The following is a 13566-nucleotide window of genomic DNA, read 5'->3' as shown; positions in this document are numbered from 1 at the left end:
AATGTAAATGTGTTAAGACAGCAAGCATGTCCAAAGTCTGGCCTGTGGGCCAAAACCAGCCAATGTTTCCATTTCTATTAGCCTCTAGTCCCCTGTCATAAATTAATTATATGTGGCCCCCAGCATGTTCCAAGAACTGTGTATGATTTCTTATTTGGCTGAATCCTGTTATAAGCAGTTTTAAACTTATAGCAAAAAGCAGTAGCTACTTGACCTTTAAAGGCTTACGGGCCAAACGTAAAAGAACAGATTTAGTTGTTTTTGTTACCAAAATAAGATTTCCTTTTCACAATATTACAATTTCAAAGCTCATAGTAAGCAATTCCAGACACTTTTTTGTTTATTTCTGGTCTTCTAATCATAAGTTCACAGTAATTTTTGGTGAACATGTATTAAAATTGTCCACAAAATAGTTTATTTGAATTTATTGTTACTATAGGGGCAGGTTGGCCCTCATCAAATTGGACCCTCTTTGCAGAAAGTTTGGACACCCCTGAGTTAAGATGAAAATAAACCTTATATGGGTTTTAGTTTACTCAAACATGCGTGGGTTTTCTCCAGCTTCCTCTCAAAAAAACATGCTTCATGTGTTAATTGACGTCTCTACATTGCCCCATGGTGTAAGCGAGTGGTCTGGTCGCAGAAAGGCAACCTATTTGAGATGTCCCCCGTCTTTGTCCAACAATAGCTGGGTCAGCTCCAGCAAACCCCATGACCCTGAAAGGAAATCTGCATGTTCTGAAGACTCTGGTTCAAATCCCAGCAGGGACCTGCCTGGAATTTGCATCTTCTCTCTGTCTATGCATGGGTTTTCTCTGGGGATGCTGACTTCCTCCCAAAGTCATGCTTCACAGGTTAAATGGTGACTCCAAATTGCCCCTTGGTGTGTTTGTGGCCCTGCGACAGACAGCCAACCTGTCCAGAATGTACCCTTCCATGATCCAACAGTATTAAGGGTGACCCCAAAAGGGATAAAACAGGTTAAAAAAATGCATTGATAGACAATACTAGTATTTTTAATCCTGATTCGGGCGGTTTTACTCAAATTTAAGTTCTGAAAATTCTTCAAACTGCAAAATTTTGGCAAACGAGATGTGACCCAAAAAAAACCTTCACATCTAGCTATTAATCAACAGAATTTATTTACAGAACATACAAGTATGCAGGTGAACAGTTACATAATATTCTGAGGCAAGAAAACGTCTTCTTCTCAGATACATATAGAATGAATTTACACAGTGAACTGAATGCAGACCATTCTCAGCAGTCCAGAGTCCAAGCTTTTACTGATCTGAATTTATTCCACTGACAATCTAGCCTTTCTTCCTCAAATCTAGAACCCCAATTTCCAATCACATCACCGAAGAATGAAAAAAAAAAAAAAATAGATGGCTCAGTTGTGAAATAAATATCACTGAGGGTAGGCAAGACAGAATGGCTGAGATGACATATGGGAGGGAAGAGCAAGAACAGTTAGTACAGCATGAGCAAGAAAAATACAAAAGCTTCTATAGTGTAATAACATACAGTATGTGCTAAAAGAAAGAACAGGTCCTTAATTCCCACTGTACCCATGACACGGCCTGCTGTTAATCCGAGAGCAACTAAAAACAGTGACAGCGGCAGGCTCCATTTGGGTTTTAGTCCTAAAACTCGAGTAGAATGAACCCCCCCAAGAATGACTTAAAGGCGATGACTGCTTGAGTGTCCTATTGGGTGAGCTGCACACGACAAAGCCATCTGGGTGAGAGTCTACATACAGTGGACTAGTAGTAGTTAGCTGCTTTTAGTAAACTGAAAAAAAGCAACGAAATAACAAAAGAAAGTTAAAAGAAACATAAAAAGTACATTATATTGACAATACCTAGTCAATCTCATCCCCATTCGGTCAGATGCCCTGCCCCCCCACCCCAAGGAAAAAAAACACACATCAACCCAAATATGTAGGACATGAGACACACCCCCCCATGGACAAAGAAAGCCAAGTGAGTAGATCTAAAACCTTTGCCCATGCAATTGAATAGTAGAGAGTTAGGACAAAGTCGGGTCATTTTATTACTTGTGTGTGCGTTTGAATCACTCGGTATAGCAGTTGTTTTCACGCACACATTAAAAGGCCGTGTCCTTTAAATGCAAGTGAAGCAGGAGGAGGTCTTGGCAGCACATGAGTTGTGTTCACACACTCGACGTTCACTTGTGTCGACTTCTTGAGCGGCTTTACACCTCGTTTTTGTTTCCAGCATAAAGCCTGGTCCATGTCTTGGCTGTGAAGGCAACAACAGTGTGAATACAAACACAGGTACTTTTTATGACTCTGATGACAACAAGGTTCATTTTACAAAGACAATTATTTTAAAATATTGATGTTTTTTGCTTGTTGTACCACATCTCAGACACAGCATGGTGCTGGTGTTCATCTGTGCTGTAAAGCCGTGGTCCCCAACCACCAAGCTGCATACCGGTGCCAGTCTGTGGATCCCTTGCCACCAGGCCGCAGAAAAACTAATAAATTATACCGTTTTTTTTTTTGTTTTTTTTTTTAAATGAGACTGAAATCTTTTATTTTGAAAATCGACCAGATATTCTCGATCAGCTTGAGCCCTAAAAGCAGTCTAGCGGGATTTAACACAAGAAGAAAAGTTGCATGTGAAACCTTTCTTTATAAATGGATGGGATACGTTTTTGAGTTTTTAACACCTCTCGACCCCTTCGGGACGTGGTAAAATCCTTATGGGTTGACCGGTTGGCAGCCACAAAAAGATTGGGGACCACTGCTGTACAGTGTGTCTTTTAATCAATATTAGCAGAACACTATGAAATTAGACAACTGTTTAAGTGATCAGTCACACTTTCAAAAAGTCATATTTACAAAATAAAATTATTTTTCTAAGAATACAGTGGTCCTTCATTTATCACGGTCGTTACATTCTAAAAATAAGGTGTAATCCAAAAAGTAGTCAACTTTGTCTCACAATTATTATAGCTATTTTAAACTCCTCACTTTTCTCAGATAGACATTCATATTTTCACATTTTTCTCTCTTGTTTAAGTCCATTCTAGTATTATAGAATGGAAACAAAGATCTGATTGCAATCAAAGACTTATGTAGATTAGGCAAACTGACGGCATTCTGTACAGGAGACTTGATTGACAAGGTCTGAAGCCAATCAGGACGCAGAACACAACCCATCATTAAAAAGCATCAAAAAGTTGCACTAAAAAAATCCACAAAACAGTGAAAGATGAACCTCGTTATAGCAAGGGACAACCGTATCTGATTCAGAAAATGTACTTCTTAGTCTAAAACGAACAACAAAGTTAGTACTGTCTAAAAACAGTTTGTCACAACAGAAAGCTCACCTATGTCTATGGCTTCAGCTTCATTGGACTTCCATTTCTCTGCAACATCATTTGCTAAGGGGTCGTCAGGGTTGGGTGCACTTAGTAAAGCCTGGATTGATAGCAGAACTGTTCGGATTTGCAGAGCTGGTGACCATTTGTCTGCAAAAATAATCACAAAGTTAGTCAGGACAAACCCAAAACAAAAAATGAGCCCTGAATTGTGATCGATTTAGCTCACCTTTCAAAATGTCCAGGCATATTCTCCCCAGCTTGTCCACGTTGGGATGATAAATTTTAGTCATGAAACGAACTTTAGGTGCTGCCATGGGGTATTCCTCTGGTAAGAACAGTTCTAGTTTAAAGGTCCCTCCCTCAAAAGGTGAGTCCTGAGGTCCGGCAATGACCACATGAAAGTAGCGGGCATTGCTCTCATCTGGCTCTGCTTTGATGCCTGGAACAGGCTCAGCAAGCAGGCGCTGGGTTTCCTGACAAAAAAAAAAAAAAACAGGGCAGAAGGGTAAAAAGACAAATGTTACAAGGTGTTTCTACATGAGGCAATTATTAAGCACTGTAAAGAGCTACTGTGAAAGGACAGCAAGTTACTTATAAGAAGAACAAGGGCCAGGGTGTTGACTTATTTTTCTTACCCTGAGATACAAATGAAACTCAGATTTATTTAACTATAACTCGCACCATGAACCAAACCTACAAGATAACATCAAGAAACTGAATTTTTGTATATCTTCCCTCAAGAGTTGGCAGATGTCAAACACATAATCCAATTTCTTTGACAATATGATCAAATCAATAATTTATGTTTTGATTTGACATTTATTTTCTTTGACTATTTTTGATTCTGATGGAGAATTTGTTCTGATTTATGCAAATCACCAAATCAAGATGAATACATTATGACACACAGTTTCATCACTACACCTTCTGTTGTAGAAGAAGTCTAAGAGAACCAAATCTGTTCACAGGATGAGTGTGAAGACTGTTACTTTACACAGTGTAAGTAATCATACAGTGACATGTTGTCCAATCCATCGTTATTTAGTATTTTAAGACCAAAGTTATGTGCAGATGTAACATTTAATTGAAGTAAAAACATACCAAAAATCCACAATTAAAGAGTAAATAGAACAAAAATAAAAAGACAGAACGTGTTAAAGGATAAAAGATCTTAATTAAAAGAGGGAAAACATAGTAATATTTATAGTAAATAGGATAAGGAGAAAAAGTGGAACTTAAGATGTAATTCAACAATTGAAAGCAAAGAAGCTTTTCATGTAGATTAGGAGCTACATTCAACACAGAACGGTCACTTCAGAACTTCATCTTCAGTTTGGGTTTTTTTTTGTAAAAAGTGTGACTGCTGCACTATTATCAAATTTGTTTTTGTACCCTGTCCTCACGGGGCCAGAGCGTTTTTACAACTCTAAAAGAGGAATAGGGAATAGATGAAAGTGAAGTATTTATACTTTTTATACTTTGAGACCACATGCACACTAATTAATAGGAGCAAATAAAATCAAGGAGACACCAGAGACTTTAGGGGGGAAAAAAAAGTACAATTACCGGAAATCTACAAAAGATGGAAATGGTGAAGCGGAAAATAGTTTTTATAAAATACAGTCCCTTTTGGCGATTGCCAACACTTGGTAAAGGTTCCATTGCGTGTTCATGGTCCTCTGCATCAGAGCTTAGTGTTTCTAAGACACAAATATCAAAGTTTGATCCTCTTGTATCTTTCAGACAATCTGCGGGTCAGTGATTTGAAATCTGAAGGCTTTGCAGTCTTTTTCGAAGCGGTCCTGACTCAGCCACCACACCGGGGCAGAGACACTGCAGCAAGATTAGTGCCTACTCAGTCACATGCAGCAGAAAAAAGGAAATGCCTGTTTTACTTTGAAAGAGAAGCAGGTTTTTATCCTTGAATTATTATTAGAACATCAGGAGACGTCTTAAAAAAAAAATAACCTCTAAACTCATTAAAGCGAAAACAATTGTCATTATCTTTCTGTCCTGATTTATAACGTTAAAAAGTGTATTCCACTGTGGTTAATTAAAATGTGGACAGAGTAAAAAAAAAAAACGAAACAAATTAAAGCATGCAAATTAAGCTGGTTATCACCAATCGTTTGTTAAATAGATCTTTCCTCCATGCAGCTGCAGGAGAGATTCCTGAAATGTTTCAGATAACCCACAGACAAAACTGTGCAGTAAAAACACAGACAGGAGAGGCGCTCGGAGTCTCAGTCACACGCTCTGAGGGCTCAAAGGCTCGGCTCCCGAAGTCCCATTCCCAGCCCTCTCACCTTTTCCCACAAAGCTGCAACGCTGCAGTCAGCAACACACCTGTGCACTTTACCACAGTCATTTCCTGCAAATGTGTTAGGTTAAAAAAGGGGAACTTGATTTGAAAATATGAAGAAAATGCTCTTTATATGTTACCTATAGTTATGCTGCAAAGAGAAATGAGGAACTACATGAATATTGGTCAAACATTTGCAAAGAATTATAATCTATTATTTTTAACAATTTTTTTGTATCAGAAACCTCCCAGAATAGAAAACTACGTATTTATTTTAGTCTCATTCTACTCATCTATAGCTTTTCTTAGAACAGGAGGGGGAAAGGCTTTGACTTTGCAATAAGGCAGTCATATGATATAGACTAGACAATAGTATAATACGTTTTATTGCTATAAAAAGTCCAAATGATGACAAAGGGTTCAGAAAACAACTATTTAATAAAAATTAACAACACAGAGAAATGCATGAGTTTTTTCTTATCAGTGAAATGATGTTTAAAGCTAATATTTTGGACTCGAGCAAAAATCACAACCTTCCTGTAATATCATACCTTCAACATCACTAGATAAAACTGCCCGGCTGCATTGTGATGGTCTGATAGTGTTTGAAAACGAAAAAGCTTCCTAAAGCAGAAGTTTTCCTCCGTTTATTTAAAGTCATTCACATGGCCTATGAGCTCCAAATGAACGTTTAACTACCAGCTGTCACGGAATAAACAACTAAATGTAATAGTAAGAGGTAGAAACACGTTTTGATTAAAGGCAAACACATTAATGTTTGTGAAAATCACACCTTTAAGTGGAGAATAAGCTTAACTCCAAAGCTAACAAACTAGCCGGGGTTAGCATAGTTAGCCGGGTTCTCAAACAACATGGTAACAGAAGAGGGATCAAAAATATATTACTTAGGGGGGAATAACACGGATAAAACGAAAGTTTTATCCATCATCTTTCAGGGGCGTGGATGAATTTTTCTTTTTAACCTGTCGGGTGTCGGCGTTTCTGGGTTTGGGAGCGAAGCGGAAGTTACTTTATCAAACTAACGTTAGCCAGCTACAGCTATCATTAGCTAGCGTAATTGTTCACCTAATAGGGCGAGGCGACTTTAAAACTAAGAGTAACGATTCTTTGTTGATAAAAATGAAAAGTAGACACCTTAATGATCCTGCGGGGCAGTCCTGCCATCTTGTCTCAAATGCGGGCTTTTAGCTCTTGGTGTCTTCTCCTTGCCGTTGGCATTGACAGCAAACAAACGTCTTCCGGGCTGCCTGCGTCATGACGCAGCAGATCTCAGTGCAGCCAGAGGCGGGCAGAGAAGACCCAAAATATTTATTTTATTTTTTAAGCTGAACGTTAAAACAGTACAAATTAATATACCGAGACAACATTAAGATATAAATTAAAAATAAATTGAACCAGAACCGTAAACAGAACACTACAGAATCTACACATGCGCATACCCTTCAGAAAGTTCCAGAAAAGTATCAAGCTTACAGAAACTGCAGTTTGGATAAAACAATCATTAAAAAGCTAGTTAGTGTTTGTTTGTTTTGTTTTTTTTTAATGTAGGCCAATTTTACATCTTATTCTTGTAAATACGTTCTGACATCTTAATAAGAAAACAAACATTTTATTTTTAAGCTAGTTTTTGCTCCCTTTAAGCTTTCTGTATGTTGAAGTCATTTTAATTGCTTGTGTGAAAGGTCTTTTGCAATTAAAGCTTGATTGAAATTTTACAAAGTTGAAAAGGGGTCAAAATCACTTATAATAGACTGAGTACAGTTTTAAAATATATAAAATGAAGGTTCATGTAAAATGTTCATTGAATGTTGTTTAAAACATTTTTCAAATGTAATAAAACGTTAAGATTCATTTAAATAAAATGTTTTCTTGCGAGTGAATCAGTTACATTTAAATTTTTATAATAAAAGCATTTTAATGAAAGTTACATTGGAAATATATTTTACGAATAGGGATGGGCTGATATCTTTTTTTTCCCAGCTGTTACCAATAACCAATATTTCCACTGAACCTGTGCCCAATAGCTGATGTGTAAGTGTCTGCAATAACACAAAGTTTAGATTTTCTGGGCTGCACGGTGGCGCAAGTGGTTAGTGCTCTCGCCTCACAGCGAGAAGGCCCCGGTTCGAATCCCGGCTGGGACCTTTCTGTGTGGAGTTTGCATGTTCTCCCCGTGCATGCGTGGGTTTTCACCGGGGACTCCGGCTTCCTCCCACCGTCCAAAAACATGCTTCATAGGTTCATTGGTGACTCTAAATTGCCCCTAGGTGTGAATGTGAGAGTGAATGGGTGTGTGATTGAGGCCCTGCGACAGACTGGCGACCTGTCCAGGGTGTACCCCGCCTTCGCCCATCAGTAGCCGGGATAGGCTCCGGCACCCCCGCGACCCCGAAAGGGATGAAGCGGTCAAGAAGATGGATGGATGGATTTAGATTTTCTTTTTTTTTTAACTAGAAATGCACAACTGCTCTTTTACTGTACAATGACATTGTACTTGAACATTTTAACAGCAAGGAATCTCATAGGACCAAGCATCAATTTAAGACTTTGAGAACAAATCTGAAAGAATTAAGACCATTTGTTTACTATTGGACATAACTGTAAACCATTACTTTGTATGAAAATGTACCTGAAAACAGTCAGAACAATTACATTGACTGTAAACACAGAAAACAACTGCTGAAACCACTGATAAAAACAAAAAAGTCAATATTTATCAGTGGATATTTTCAAATCGAACCGATATCGATAAACTCAAATTAACGCAAAAATCTGCTGATACCAATACTGACGCGGATATACCACCAACCAATTACAGGTGATTCTAATCACGTTTTTTTTAAATTAAATTATCATAGAGTCTGCAGTTGTTACCATCAAAATAGCTTCACTCTAAAAATGTATTATCCAATTAAAAAGGAAAAAAGTGGTCAATCATGTTATTACCGTACTTGAAAAAGAACTAGAAAAAAAATAAGTCTCTGGGAAAAATGGGACATAATTCTCATATATATTTGCATCATAATCCATGTAGTATGGAATAAGGTAAATGAAAATATTTATTTAAAAATGTCCAAATGTTAAAGTTTTAAAATGATAAAAAAAAAGGAATAAAACCAAAAACATACACTTGAAATTATTTTTAGCAACATTTGTGTGATGTACAGATATTTTTAAACAGGTTTGGGCAAATTAGCCAATTGCTCATTTACCAATTTTACATTAATGCACATCTTGCAGTTGTAAATTGTAAGTTTGTAAAGTTATTCAAAGTGTTTTATGTGCAATGTTCTGCTTTCATCTTGTGCTTTTTATCTTCTTTTGTGAGTTGCTCCACAGATATGTCCTCAACGTGGAATCAATCAAGCTTTATGTCATAAAATATAACTTAAATAAATATATAACTGAGTAAATGTAATTCTCTACTATGCACCTCTGCCTGCAGTTTACAGGACTAAGCAATATCTTTCATTTATTATTCAGAAAAACATAGATTTTTTGTCATATTTTAAATTTTTTCAAAGGTAAATTAATATTCTTGTTACTTTCATAAAAACGTTTCCCTTATTTAGATGTGAAAAGGGTTAAAACATTTTCACAAAGCAAAATGGAAGTTAATTTAACTGATGCAAAATACAAATAAAAAAAAGTTTTGCAAACAAAAAAAAAAGTCAGCTTTTTTATTAAACCAACAAGCTTTTCTTGAATGTAATATATTTTAATCTATTTTATAATGATTATGATAATTTATTGTCTTTGTTACAATTAATTTCTATAACCCGTTTTTTTTTCTCTTATCCGTTTATTTTCAGAATTTTTTTTAATTCTAATATTCTCCTTCTGCAACACCTGGCAGACTCATTTAGAAGCAAATCACACTTTGTGTCCTGCACTCTCTTGGCGTTAGACAAAACAAACTGGAGGCTGGATTGCAGCTAGATTGGATGAAGTTGGAGCTCCTCCCTCTTCACATTTTTGTACAAATAAAATCTTTGTTGCACCAGGGTTGGACCTGTTACATTGGCAGCACTGCACATTCACAGGAACTTCCTTTAAACAAGAGATTGGGAGTCCAGAATGCAATTTTTGTTCCAACCAAACGCACCAGGTGGGTTTACTGTCTTTAGAATTCTGTCCTGTTAATTTATTTATTTATTTTTTTTATGTTTGTTCTTTTAATATTGACAGAAAAGTTGTCCATGATTCATTTTATACAAACTATTTTAACGATGATAACTTCATGATTGGATTATTTCTTTATCACAAATGTTAATATTTTTTTACAGAAGAATTTAAGTCGCCAAAAACATTAAGGGATAGCATAAATCCTCCTCCTTCAAAGTTATTTTTGATTTGTTTCAACCTTTACTACTAATTTCAAAGCTGCCATTTTCAAAAGAAAGCATTTGATTTCAAGCTTAGCCAACAACTCTGCAGCACCTTCTACTATTAGTCTTCTAGTAGAGCCTGCTGTTAGTGAAGAGAATAAAAACATCGCTCATTATTGTTCTTTTTTTAATGTTTTTTTTTTTACATTTTGCCTAATTAGTGAAAGCTATTTTTTTCATATTTTCTCTGGATGCTTTGCATAAAAAGCGAGATGGATTAATGGGCTACTAAAGGGTGGGAGCATAACTTCAAAGAGCATTTTTTGCAGTTTTTCCTGTCCTGACGCAGCTCACGACACAGCCCTGTGAAATTTTCCATTGTTGAGCACACAGGAGCAGATGGACCAGCAGCTAATGCCGTCTGCTTTATCAGTGCACAGGGAGAACAGACACATGAGCCACATCAGAGGGGCTGCTGCTTTCACTGACAACATGATTTTATGTCAACACACCATTCCAGCACGTTCCTATTAACCCTTTATCTCAGAAATTGGTAACAGCATGTTCAGTGATAAGAAAGTTTGAATATTTCACTTTGATACATGCTGCAAATGTGAGTCTTTTTGGCTTTTCTTATCAAGTTATGTCTTGCAATCCTTGTGGGAAACTGTAATTTGAAGAAGAAATCAGAGAAAAAAATGAAAATCACTTGACTATGGGTCAGTTTTCCCATGTTTCAATTGGAAATGAGGTGTTTTGATTGTGTGTGTACTTGTATGAATGGGCAGATAGAAAGCAGTGTAAAGATGTCTTAAAGAGGAGTAAAAATATAATGTTACAATATGTGCTTTCTTTTTAACTTTAGTTAAGTCTCTACACCTGAAACTGCACATATTTGTGCCTTTTTTGGTGGTATTGCTAAGTGGAAGCAATGTACTGAGTTTCAGCTTTACAGACATTTGGATTTTGTTAAAACTTGTTTCTTTAATTCTTCTTTTTGCACATAAAATGCTTTACCATTGTTCTACCCCAGGAGTCTGCAGCCTTCAACACTTAAAGAGCCATTCGGGACCACAACCCACTAGGAACCACAAAGTTATATTTTACCTTTTAGAAAAACAGGAAGGACAATTATCTGTATTTATATTAGTGTTGCTATTATGATAAATATAGATGAACTAACATAAATGAAACGTAAAAAATAATGGCTTTTTAAAAAATATAGAATAGTTTATGAGTTTTGACAGAGGTTCACATTTTGTCCTTTCAAAATAAAAGACATCCTGTGTTACAAAGGATCGTCTCAATGCAGCAAATGTAGTAGTAGGGAAGGTAATGTTGACAGTAATTAAAACGCATTTTAGATTATTATTTGTGGTGCATCTCAGTCTGAAATTTGCAAATTTAGCTGACAAAAATTAAGTCAGATCTAGTTAAGTTTTTAACCATAAGGCACACTTGAAATTCTTGAACTTATTAAAAAAAACTGCCTTATATTCTGGTGCCCCTTAATTGTAGTTGTCCTTACTGATGTGCAATTGATTTTCTGTGGAACATGGTTCACAAAAATCTATCAAAATGTTTGAGTTTTTTTTTGTTTTTTTCACTTGTAACTTTTTAAAATTAAAACTTTTTAGTTTAGAGAGCCACATTGGAGGGGTGTAGTCACGTATGGCTCTAGAGCTGCACACTGCAGACCCCTGTTCTATACTGTGCCACAATCTATTAGAACCAGTTCTCTCTCCCCTCAAAATCTGCACCTTTTTCTCTTTTCTTTTCAGCTCTCTGGGCCACACAAATCTGCCTGGCATGTTTGTTCATCACGATCCTTTCCTCTGGATCTGTTGCCCCTCTCCATGCCCCTCCAGTAACAACAGGTCTTCGCTCTGCTTTCTCTGCATCACGAACCAGCAGCGTGGTCGGGGGCAAGCAGAAGGCAGTGACTTTCAACAAGCTCATGGTTAACATCGGAGGGGATTTCAATCCAGACAGCGGCCACTTCCGCTGCCGCATCCCCGGGGCTTACTACTTCTCTTTCTCTGTGGGCAAGTTTCCAAAAAAGCTGCTCTCTGTTTTACTGGTGAAGAACGGGGAGGAGGTTCAGGCCATCGCCTATGACGATTACCGCAAGAAAGGAAGGAAAGTCCAGAGCCAGAGTGTCATGATCACTTTGAAAGAAATGGACACGGTGTGGCTGCTTTTGCAGCAGAGTCCCCAGTATGCTCTGTACAGTAATGCTGGCCCTTACATCACTTTCTCCGGTTACCTCGTCTATCCTGACGTCCAGCCGACCAGCCAGATCAGCAACTACCTCTCTCCTCCGGCTCTGTCCTACCCCAACTGCCCTTCTCAGGCTGAAACCGCCGAGCAGCCACGCTCGGCCTTCTCAGTGGCACGGACGTCAGCGCTCATGGGTCACAACGGCATGCGCGAAGACAAATCACCTTTGACCTTTGACGTGGAGTATGTCAACATCGGGGGACATTTCAATAAGACCTCCGGCGTGTTTACGTGCCACTTCCCCGGCGCATATTTTTTTGCTTTCACGGTGGGGAAGCATCCTCGCAAGGCCGTTTCAGTGAAGCTGATGACGGGGAACGGAGACGTGCAGGCCATGGTGTTCGACGAGGACACATCCAAGAGGAGGGAGATGCAGAGTCAGAGCTTACTGTTGTTGCTGCGCAGCGGAGAAAAGGTGTGGCTGTACAGCCAGCAAGATGAGCGCTACGCCGTCTACAGCAACCAGGGGAGGTACACCACCTTTTCTGGTTTCCTGGTGTATCCTGGAGCAGAGACACTCTCCAACAATTATCTATAAATGCCGTAAAGATTATTTTTCTTATTTAGACGATAGAGTACTACAAGAGCAGCACACAGTTTAGAATTAATGCTCATTATAGCTTAATACTTTGTTGGCTTTGTTAAAAAACGAGATTTCAGGGTGTCCACAAGATGGTGCTAAGACACAATGATGGACTCTAACCAGCACTTACTGTGTTTCATGACATCAAACCACAGTAAGCTGCAAAATACTCCAAAAAGACGTGTCATCTTTGTAATTTTCATGCAAGTTTGGTCTTTTTTTTCCACATTTTTTTAACAGTTAAAGTTTTACAGTGTTGCTTGATCACTCCACAAGATGGTGCTAAGACACAATGATGGACTCTAACCACCTCTTAATGTGTTCCATGTCATCAAACCACAGTATACTCCAAAAAGACATGTCATCTTTGTAATCTACATACAAGTTTAGTCAATTTTTTGAACTTTTTTTAAATAAAAGTTTTACAGTGTTGCTTTTTTAAAATGTTAAAAGGATCTTTGAGTGAGTAACCATGTAAATGATGTAAAGATTATACAAAAGTAAAGTTTAGCCATAGATGAGTGATCATGTTAGACGTTTTTGTACCGTGGCCTCATCTCTAAAAGTTTTTTGCACCATTTGTCAGAAATTTCTAATAAATATGTTAACATTAGTTCTAACACAAATTAATAAATCAATGCCTCTTTCATAATAGACATGATACTAAAACCTATAACAGAAAGAGCAAAAAGAAAACA

The 13566-nt window shown here is 37.5% G+C and overlaps 2 protein-coding genes across 2 annotated transcripts; one reads left to right on the top strand and one right to left on the bottom strand.

Annotated features, from left to right (window-relative positions):
• Positions 1-1119: 1119 nt before the first annotated feature.
• Positions 1120-6971, bottom strand: ube2na (ubiquitin-conjugating enzyme E2Na). The gene is made up of 4 exons (XM_024282169.2): positions 6812-6971; positions 3581-3827; positions 3361-3501; positions 1120-2264 (listed from the first exon to the last, which is right to left on the bottom strand). The coding sequence occupies exons 1-4, from the start codon at positions 6839-6841 to the stop codon at positions 2218-2220; spliced, it is 465 nt and encodes a 154-aa protein (XP_024137937.1). The 5' UTR covers positions 6842-6971; the 3' UTR covers positions 1120-2217.
• Positions 6972-9257: 2286 nt separating this feature from the next.
• On the top strand, positions 9258-13494 carry c1qtnf13 (C1q and TNF related 13). Its single transcript, XM_024282479.2, has 2 exons — positions 9258-9785; positions 11787-13494. Exons 1-2 carry the CDS (start codon positions 9755-9757, stop codon positions 12821-12823), a joined length of 1068 nt encoding a protein of 355 aa, XP_024138247.1. The 5' UTR covers positions 9258-9754; the 3' UTR covers positions 12824-13494.
• Positions 13495-13566: the final 72 nt, after the last annotated feature.

The sequence above is a fragment of the Oryzias melastigma genome, linkage group LG6 (genome assembly GCF_002922805.2).
Source record: "Oryzias melastigma strain HK-1 linkage group LG6, ASM292280v2, whole genome shotgun sequence".
In the NCBI taxonomy this organism is placed as follows: Eukaryota; Metazoa; Chordata; class Actinopteri; order Beloniformes; family Adrianichthyidae; genus Oryzias; species Oryzias melastigma.
The sequence above is the reverse complement of the archived record's forward strand: the minus strand, read 5'-3'. Positions and strand labels throughout refer to the sequence as shown.